Here is a 10,888-nt window from a genome sequence, read left to right as displayed (position 1 = left end):
GGATGTTGGTGCAGGTTAATAATTGTTATTAACAAAATAAGATATAAAAAAATTTAATCGTTTTTTGTTAATAACTCGAAAGATATTAATTAATTTGCAATAAAATAAAATTGCTACTATAATTAAAGATCTAAGCAATCTTATCTCTCAAGTTGGACCAGACTGCTCACGGTGTGCCAATTTAATTTAAAATCGGTTAAGTAGTTTAGGAGTCCATCGTGGACAAACATCGTGATGGGAGATTTATATATATATTAAGGTTAAATACGCCGCGCCAGCTGTCTACTCTCCATCCGTCTTATGAATTTTCGATCAGGTCACGTTTAACATAAAATTCTCATATCCAGGAACTGCAATACGTTGTCAGTATTTTTTTTATCAAACGTATTTCTTGGTTACAGGTTGACCGTATGATGACTCCAGAAACCGCTTTGAACTCCCAAGGGTATGTTGTGTCATTTTCTTAGACTTTATAATTATATACTTTACTGTGCATAAAACATTTCATTTACAAGAAAATAAATAAAAAATAATTTCCAAAAAGAAAAGAGTGTGATACTTATAAATAATACAAAATAGTAATGAATTACGTAATATATATTAAAGGCCGGCAACGCACTCGCGAGCACTCTGGCATTGATAGTCTCCATGGGTGGTATCATTTAATATAAAGTGAGCCTCCTGCCCGTTTTTTGGTAAAAATCTCAAAGCTCACAAAGGAGACCCAATAAAATTGTCGACTTCTTCAGTCGAGTTTTCCAATAAATAATTTATTGTGAAACAAAGTACATATTTATTATTTTATTTATTTTATTGTAGGGGCCTCGCTGTATAATGGTAAACGACTGATAACCCTGTATCTATAATATCCGTCAATATAAGTCAAATGTTTTAAGAGTTTTGCTAACTTCTTCCTGGGTAAAACTAAAAATGTTTGAAATATGGGTTGAACATAATATTGTTAATGAAAACTTTTTTTGAAATTTGTCGTCCATGCGTCGGGTTGTCTATCTCCCTAAAATATGGCCGATGCGTCTATATATATGTTGTGTGTAGATTACTGCATATGGCGCAGGACAAGACGCGGTTCAGAGAACTGACGGCCAAACTCCAGTAATGGCCACTCCATTACTGGAGGTTGGCCGTCAGTTCTACTTCTTCACTTGAAGAAGAACTGTTTACAGGATGTTCAAAAATTCATCGCCCAACAAAAAGCTGACAATTTACCTGGAGTCACGGGACTACGTGGTGGATAACGGGAGTGCCGATAAAATACAGGGTGTTATACATGTGGAGTCGGCCGAATTGAAAAACATGAAGCTACTCGGACAAGTTACGATGATCTTTAGGTAATTTTATGCAAAGATAAAGCTTTACGCAGTTAGGTCTATATTAAAGACCTCTGGGTCTGTAACTTACAGACCCAGAGCTAAATTCAGTGTAAACACATCCGGAAAACATATTGATAGGGAGGAGAATTTCTATCCAGCGAGCATTCTCTTGAGATTCTATTCTCAGGAAAAAATCATTAGGGCCAAGTCTGCAGAAGAGTTTTATTCGAATTTCGTGATTTATTGCGAAAAATTAGCTAATAAATGTTATGTTATTAATCAACAGATACGGTCGCGACGACAAAGAAGTAATGGGAGTCGAATCCTGCAATGAAACAATAGTGAGTCTCACTCAGATCTGGCCTCCGTATTATCATGTTAAGCAACCGATCTCAGCATTTCAGGTAATTGCTGTCCCGCTTAGAAGTAATAAAAAAATAACCCTGAATTGTTGGTAGTTCAGTCAAATAACTAAATACTTTACACTTTTGACGTTTTTTTAATGACACAAAAGTGTAAAATACAATGTGCAAAGGTGTAAAAAATCAGATTGAAATTTTACATAAAAAACATTCTAAGACATTTTTGTCCGGTCAAAATTAAACCAGGGAAGTTTTTTAAGTGTCAGGGATTAACGTGAATTAAAATAATCATAGGTAGTACGAAAATAAGTATTTTTTATCGCTTAGCAAAATTTTATCTTTAATTGTTTAAATATAGTTAAAACTCAGCTGGTCATATTAACGTGTTATTTAAATAGTCAAAGAAATAACTGCAATCTTTACTGAAGAGTAAAAAATAATATACAATGGATCAATTAAAACGGAGCTGTAAAGATTTTTAACTTTTCTTTTACTCTACGTATCAAAAGAAATCGTAGCGTATTTCAAACTAACTAGTACAGTATCGAAATGTTTTATACGTTGACATCGATTGGTAAATCGTTGTATTGAAAAGCGATGAAAAATGACTACCAGATATTCCAAAATATTTCAAATTAGCCCTAATACCCCGAAAATTATTTCAAAACCTTAACCATCGGTCGAGGCCACCATCAAAGGTTGAATGGTAAAGTTTTTTTGTGGAATGTTAAGTTTATGGACGGACATACAAGATACTTGTTGTTGTCATGGGGGAATGCGATCTGATGGAATTTTTTCATGCAACAACTCAATTTTTTCAGTAGATATTGGAAAATACACCCTGTATGCATACTCGTACATTTCATCCAGATTTGTTTTCTACATCTTTAATTTAGAATTTTGAAACAAATAAATTTCACTCATTTAAATAATGGCCAAAAATAATACAAAATTTTTTGTTTCGTGCGGGGTAAATGTTTTCATAATCCGTTGTTAAATAAGAATATTAAAAAAAAAAACTTTAATTAATACTGGGTTACAATGCGATGCTTAAACTCATATAAAAATTGAACATAATTAAATGAAGAGGAGGGCATCTGGCGGCATTATCGCTTTAGAGCGATCTCTTTCAGGTAACCACTGTGAGAAAAAATGTGTTAAAGTAGATAAGGTAATTAGTAAGAAGTGCAAAAATGATTTATACAAATAATTATTAAGACAAAACTCAACAGTAACATAAAAACTAAACAAAAAAAGGGGTACATGAAAAATAAAAAGTGAACATGAATCATGATAATTTTTATTTAAAAAAAAAATTAATAGAAAAATTAATAGTTCAAGTGCAGGTACTTAAAAGAGTGATTATAAAAGTTGAGTTAATTATTAATAATAATATTAATGAAATAGCGATTAATGTATAGCGGGGCGCTAGAACCGTAAGTAATAAAGTTCAAATGGATATATTATTTTATTTTAGTATAAATCACGAAACACAAGAATACACGCTTGCACTACCCACATTTTTTCTCCATTTATGTTTCTTTTGATTTGAAATGGTAACTATCACTTTATGTAGTGGACAACTAAGTTGACAATTTCTGTATATAATTATCATTTTATTCACGATTATACTATTTAAGTGACATTTCTCAGGAGACACTTATAAAGCGTTTAGGAGACTATGCGTTTCCATTCTACTTGAACATAACCCACCTAGCGCCACCTAGCATTAAATTAGTGCCAGCTAAGCAATACTATGGTGCACCCATGGGAACTTCGTATGATGTTCGGGCTTATATGGGTAAGACTTATTATATGATAAGATTACTTACTTACTTTGTTTGTTTGAAGTGAAACTTCTTTATCGGCGTTGGAAAAAAATTGACCGTCACATTTTTCGGTTACGCGCCATCTTTTTCCTGTCGATCGGTTCGAAGAGATTCGAAGCCATTAATAATAAAAATATAGCGGTAACAATGACAGAAATATTACAATGATTGAAATTCTGTAATAATCTTGTATAATAAGGTAAAATGAAAAAATTGTATTATTTGTATTCATGTAAAATATTATATTTTTTTATATTAAAGCCTTTTGTTAAACTTTATCTAATTTAACTTTGTTTAACCAATTTCTGTAAAGTTGTATAATGATATTTTTTTTTAAATAAGGTTATAAAGAAGTTTCACTTGTTACGTGTGTACACTAAGCACACGCACAGATTTTTTTTATCTGTTTACTATGTTTATCATACATCCGGTTCGTAGGACATTGATAATGAAAAATTATTGATGTATTTGACTAATCCATTTGGAGACAATGAGCGTCTTTAATATTAAACAAAGGAGACTTAAATTCCACTTATTTAAAAATAATATTAGCATTAGCAATCTTCTAAAATACAATATCTACCTAGTCTTGCCATAAATACTGAAACAATGAAAAATATTTTTTTTTCTATTGCAAATAATATTTATTACTTTTATAGTGTGTTAGTTTAATACATAAATAAAAAACAATTTATAATATAAAAAGCTTATTTGAAGTAGTCTCCATTGGCTGCGATACAGTCCTTTAAACGTTGAGGCCAGTTATCAATAGAAGCACGCACTCTTTACATGGGATAATTCATCACTACCAATCGTACGGATTGTTTTTGGGCCTCCAAATTATCATGCCGTTTAGAGCAAGCCCTACTCTATAAAACTGACCATAAATCATAATCTAGCGGATTAAGATCGGGACTAGACGACGGCCAGTGTTCAGCTCTGATGAAGTCCGAAACGTTCATTTCCAACCAAGACTGCGTAAACCGAGCTTTATGACCCGGTGCCGAGTCTTGCTGGAAGGACCATTCTTTGTTATTGAAAATGGTGTTATTAAGAGGCTTCACTACCTTCTCAAGGATGGTATCTTGATACACTTGTGCCACAGTTTTGTTACCTTTTTCACAAAAGTATGGCTTAGTCACTCCTTCATAGCTAATACCCCACTAAACCATCACTGAAATCGGATAGTGCCCTCGTTGCACTCTGTCGACTTATTGGGAAGCTTCCTTAGAGCTTTGAGCACAAATACGGTCATTTTGTTTGTTAAAATGTTGCTCGATTTAAAAAAAAAATCTCATCCGTAAACAAAAATTTTCTGTGACCACTCTTTGCGTACCGCTTTAGTATTTTTTTCGATTTTATCACCCTATTCTTTATTAAATTATCAGTTAAGAAATGACCAGAACGTCTCTTATAGGCTACAAGTCCTTAGTCATCTTTTAAAATACGCGACATGGTTCTAGGTGCTATCTTCGTCTCCCGAGATAAAATCTTTTGCTTTCGGACAGGATTTCTAAGAATTCTTTCCCTTACTGCTTCGACCACCTTTTTCGTACGAACACTACGTGGAAGGCCAGATCTTTTTCTGACACAAACAGAGGAGGTCTCATTGTACCTATTAAAAGCCCGGTACACAAATATTTTTCTAATACCAAGCGTATGGAGAGTTTTAAAAATTGCATTTGGCTCCTTACCTACTTTGTGTAATGCAATCACAGCGATTCGGTTCTCGTCATCACCCCACTCCATTTTAATTTTGCAAAATATTATACAAGGTATTGGCGCCATAATGAGAAAACTCCATGAGCAATCATATAAAAATAACAGATTTCAAATTCAAATGTAATATTTTGTTTATTTTTAATTGTATCAGTATTTATGGCCAGACTAAGTATATAACAAAACGAATACTATGAACTCTTTACAAAATTCTGTTGATAAATATTAAACATTAATTTAATTTATCAAATAATTTTTGTTCAGTTCTACTCCCATTTATATATTCAATTAATATTTAATATCCTACTATAATTAATATGTAAATTATAGTAGGATAGATATATAATATTTGTCAAAAAATAAAATAAAAATAAAATTTTTATTTTCAGAGGACAGTTCCCGTAGCAATACAGTCCGTATGGGAATACGACTGTTTCGAGGTCGTCGTCGACCCCAACCACGTCTTTTCCCTCCCCATGCTCCCCACCCCACACTTAACGCCCTCGTCTGGCTGCCACACCAACCATTCAGGTACAGTCGACGTTCACCAGAACTAGCATCAAACGAAGTTCCACATCACGTATCACCTTAACAAGTATAGTTTATTAACGCCCACACCCAATAACCTATCTCAAATCCATTTTTGACTATCCGATATGGATACCTTAATCTAAATACTAATTAATAAAAGTGTTTCAATAACTAATCGACGGATTGTTATAGCCATCTGTCAATATAAGCTATCCATGGAAGGGCGAATCGATGTAGTCTAGATCTAGTATGTGGACAGGCCTATGTATGAAAATGACAGTTCATCTGTGCCAATATCCTATCGTAAGATTTTACCTTACACCAATTTTTAAAATAATTTAGAAGCTGTTTGATATGTTTTAAACATATACATGTATATTTTAATATTATTTGTACAGTTTTATTTACTTTATTTGGTTTATATTGATTATCAAATATGAGTGTAAAGAGTTTGTTTGCATTCTATCCGTCGCTCAGATTGTTTTCAATCTCAGATTGTGGATTCATTATTGGGTTCAGGCGTAAATGAAGTTCCCGCTATTTATTAAAATTCTTCCTTATCATGTCCTGATACTAGCCCAAAAGAACCCGTTCAATTGGGTAAACGATAAGAAATATTGTAAAAAAACAGTAGCGCCATGTTTAGGCGGTAGGTTAATAATAATAATAATAAAAGCCTTTATTGCTGTATTTACATATTAGGTACTTACATTAAAGTGTGAAATACTTAAAAAAATATGACTAAAAAACATAAATTATATACTAATTATCCATCGGCAAGTAATTAACAGCATTTCTAAACTTTGTCATGTCCTATAATTCTTCTAGTTTTACTCTATCATTCAATTTCAGACCTAGAACAGTCCTTTCGATACTATTCTGACATACTCTTAGTTTATTTTCTTGTTTATCAGTGAGTGACCAGGTTTGACATGCGTATGTTAGGCACTGTTCGGAATAGAATCATTTTTAGTTTATAAAATTAATTGAGGGCCATGAGGGTGGTCCCAAAAATATTTTTAACTCGGCTGATCCGCGCATTCGCATTGTGAACGAGTCGTGGTTGAACATTCGTTGCGTACAGTTAGATGCAAAATTATAGTGTTTTTTTGTGCATCTCTTGTCAATAGTTACGTCCTCCATTTAGACTATTATAGTGAGTGTTTTTGTGCGTATTCGTGAACTATTATTGTAAGGCAAGGTACAGCATCAGTCCTAACATTTCTTGTTCCCAAAACTAACAATCTATCCATCCTTACGGCTGACGTGTTTTTTTGTGCCTTTCGCCCTAACAAGGAGCAACCTTGAGGTATGTACTCAGGACTTATTTTAGTATAAGATTACGTATCGACGGCCACCGAACCGTTCTTTGTGATACATAATTTTTTGGTAGCAGAGCGTGGTTTCATTTTAGTTAATGATTTTTATATATATAAGTCCTGGGTTCATAACTTATTAATGCATATATCTTGTTATGTTTGTAGGGATTATAGTGTTTTGATAGTGTTATAAATCGTTTTTTGTAGTAAGTTATTAGCCGCTTATTATAATTTGCTTTTTATTTGATTTTTGTGCTATTGTTTGTACTTTTATACTTTTATATAATGGCGGTTTCGCACAAGGTGGCTAGGATCGGCCGTTTTAAATATTTCGCGAAAAGATCGCGTACAGGCCCTTCTATCAAGAAGTGACGCGTTAGAGGATAGGATGAAAGATTTATATAAATCGTATCAGGCATTGCTTGAATTGGGTTTGGAACCGGAGGTGATGGACAAGGTTTGTGGAGACATGGATCAGGCTGAGGATTTGGCTGATCAAATCAGGGAAGCCGTTGGTATTATTAAATTAAATTCGGCTACTCAGTCAAATAACCTTCAATCGAAGGATAGTTTAACTTCAAGTGGTATTATAGGTAGGTTACCCAAATTAGATTTGCCCCATTTTAGTGGCGACTTAAGCCAATGGGTGGCGTTTATACATATATTCGATAGTTTAGTGCACTCAAGGGGTGATTTAACATCTGCGCAAAAGTTGGCATATTTGTTGGCTAGTCTCACCGGGGAGGCTAAAGGGTTAGTCCAACATTTAGCACTTGTGGACAACAATTATGATATAGCCAGAGATTTACTAATGAGGCGGTATCAAAATATACGTAGGCTAGCGGATAGCCACGTAAATGTCATTTTAAATTTACATAGTAATGTGCAGAGCCACAACTTAAGAATTCAAGTTTTAAATCCTTTATTAGTGGCAATTAATGGCTTAAGGGGTTTAAATTTGCCTGTAGATAGTTGGTCTTTTATTTTGTTGCATATTACATTACAAAAACTAAATTTAGATATGCGCACCCGATTTGAACAGGCGTATGGTGGAGATTCAACCACTCATCTTCCCACGTTTGATGAATTGATCTTGTTTTTAGAGGATGAGTGTCGCAGACAGGATAATGTTCCAGCGCCGTCCACGACGCCGGCCCCAATTTCTACTAGGCCGCGACAACAGCATATGCGCTTAATGCGACGCCCTGACCAGCGAGTTTATAACGTGGCAACTCAACATCCAGGCAAATGTTGTGTTTATTGTCGAGTCCCTGATCACACCGTAGTGTCATGTCAAAAGTTTTTAGCATTACGTTTTCAAGCACGGCGAAATATTGCCCGACAGCGGAAGTGGTGTTATGGTTGTTTAGGTAAGCACCTGGCATCACAATGCCAAGTGTCACGACCATGCAAACAATGTAATGGCAATCATCACATTATACTTTGTGGTAATATGAATGGTTCACCCCAATCAGCTGCACCGGCACGGGAGTTTGTTGAAGATATGCAAAATACAGGTGATCAGTGGAATGGTGGTGTGAAGGTTAGACACTGTAGTTTTGGTCATGCTTCCAGGCACCGTACAGGATCAGGTTATTATGATTATCATCGGAGGCAGCCACCACCCTGCAGGGGCGGGGGAAACTTAAGGTCTCATGACAGGACTCGTGTCACCTCTGATCAGCAACAACTTCCTAAGAGCAAAGATAATTATGACTCTTGTGCATCACCTGTTATTAAACAGCAACGTCGTGATTTTGTTAAGCCTTTGCCCTTTTCTGAGTGGCCTCGTTTAGGCCAGCGGGTCCCTGAACCAGAAGGATATTGACTAGGTCACGTCCCTACTAGAACTCCTACATCTCCTATTACTGTTTTGTTACCCACCGCACAGATTTGTGTTGGTTCTCCATCAGGTGAGCAGGTAACCACGCGTGCGATTTTGGATTCTGGAGCACAGGGAAGTTTGGTGTCAATGGATTTGGTGGATAGGTTACAGTTGCGTATTTTCCCTGCTAGCGGGAGTATATTTGGTGTAGGTGGTTCTAAGGTTGCTGGTTTGCGGGGACAAGTTACACTTACCTTTTCTCCTGTTCAATGCTCTCAGCCACAGATTACAATTTCTGCCATAATTTTAGAAAATGTTATGGGCAGACACCCACTTGTTAAATTACCATCGGAGATATTAGATTTTACACGTAGTCTAAACTTAGCGGATTGTACATTTCATATTCCAGGTCAAATCGATTTGCTACTCGGAGCAGAAGTTTTGGGAATGTTGCGGCTAAGTAAAAGCACACTTTTACAACCAGCGGGTTTAGTAGCAGTCACAACTGATTTTGGTGATGTCATTATGGGTCCTGTGTTTCCAATAGAATCTCTTAGCGTTGAAGATGGTAACTTGTGTGTGGGACTCTCACTTGCTGAAGCCATTCAACGGTTTTGGGAAGTCGAAGAGCCTCCCACAGCGGCTCGTGAAAATCCGGAGCACCAAGAATGTGAATTGTTTTTTCAGAATAACACTGGTCGTCTCCGTTCGGGTAGGTTTGTCACGAGGTTACCTTTTTTACCATCCCGACCACCTTTGGGTCACTCCAGGTCTTTAGCTGAGAAAAGGTTAACATCCATGGAGAGACGAATGAAGAGAGATTCTACTTTTCGTGCTAAGTATATAGAGTTTATGGACGAGTACTTTAAGCTCGGACATATGTCAGCTTCTGATTATGATTGGCGCACACAGGTGCACTACTTCATTCCACATCATGCTGTGTTTAAAGGTGGTAAAATAAGAGTGGTTTTTGATGGCTCAGCGCCTACTTCCAATGGAGTTTCTTTAAATCAATGTTTGCATTCGGGCCCAAAGTTACATCGTGACATTGGTGATATTTTAACAAATTTTAGAAGACATCAGATTGTATTTGTTGCAGATATTAAAATGATGTTTAGGCAAACTGTAATTCATACTGATGACCGTTGCTATCAACTTATCTTATGGCGTGAGAAGGAATCCGATCCAGTTACAGTATTTGAATTAAATACCAATACATACGGACTCAGATCAAGTCCTTATATTGCTATTCGTACATTGTTAGAATTGGCTGAGCGAGAACGTTTGCAATTTCCAAGAGCAGCTGATGTTTTGAATAGTGATGTTTTCGTTGATGACATTTGCACTGGAGCTGCAAATGAGAAAGAAGCCTTGATACTACGCGATGAGCTAATGGGGATTCTTAAGGCTGGTGGATATGAGTTAAGGAAATGGGTGTCTAACTCACAAGCTGTTCTTGCTGGTTTACCCGAGGATCATCAACAACATCCTTATATTTTTCAGAACGTGGACAACCCTGACGCTGTTGCAGTATTAGGTATTCAGTATCAACCGTTAGGTGATATATTTACCTTTCGAGTGCAAGACATAGATGTAATTAAATCTTGGACAAAGCGTGTAGTACTTTCAACTGTAGCCAGGATATACGATCCTAATGGATGGTTAGCTCCAGTTGTTTTTTGGGCAAAATGTTTTATACAAAAGCTTTGGTTACAAGGATTAACATGGGATGCCCCTTTAGTTGGTGAATTGTTAAGTGTTTGGATTAGGTTTGTTTCGTCGCTTCCTGAAATTCAATTGATTAAAATTTATAGGTCTTTATTGCCACCAGGGAAATGCATAGTGGATATTCATGGTTTTTGTGATGCATCGGAAAGTGGTTATGCTGCTGCAGTTTATATTCGTTCTGTCAATCAATCTGGTGTTGTAACGGTTAAACTAGTTATGGCAAAGAGTAAGGTTGCACCAGTAA

The 10,888-nt window shown here is 35.7% G+C and overlaps 1 protein-coding gene across 1 annotated transcript; it reads left to right on the top strand.

The window, feature by feature from the left end:
• The first annotated feature begins 405 nt into the window (after positions 1-405).
• LOC111001732 (arrestin homolog) lies at positions 406-5,833 on the top strand. The gene is made up of 5 exons (XM_045632771.1): positions 406-445; positions 1,185-1,349; positions 1,618-1,735; positions 3,347-3,494; positions 5,631-5,833. The coding sequence occupies exons 1-5, from the start codon at positions 411-413 to the stop codon at positions 5,831-5,833; spliced, it is 669 nt and encodes a 222-aa protein (XP_045488727.1). The 5' UTR covers positions 406-410.
• The last annotated feature ends 5,055 nt before the right edge of the window (positions 5,834-10,888 follow it).

Source organism: Pieris rapae, chromosome 2 (assembly GCF_905147795.1).
Source record: "Pieris rapae chromosome 2, ilPieRapa1.1, whole genome shotgun sequence".
Lineage (NCBI taxonomy): Eukaryota > Metazoa > Arthropoda > Insecta > Lepidoptera > Pieridae > Pieris > Pieris rapae.
This window is presented reverse-complemented; position numbering and strand designations above follow the sequence as displayed.

Bases quoted from the DNA above. Each gene is read 5' to 3' on its own strand.
- LOC111001732 (XM_045632771.1), top strand. From the start codon at position 411: ATGATGACTCCAGAAACCGCTTTGAACTCCCAAGG. The intron at 446-1,184 runs GTATGTTGTGTC...AACTGTTTACAG, and splicing joins ACCGCTTTGAACTCCCAAGG to GATGTTCAAAAATTCATCGC. The intron at 1,350-1,617 runs GTAATTTTATGC...ATTAATCAACAG, and splicing joins CAAGTTACGATGATCTTTAG to ATACGGTCGCGACGACAAAG.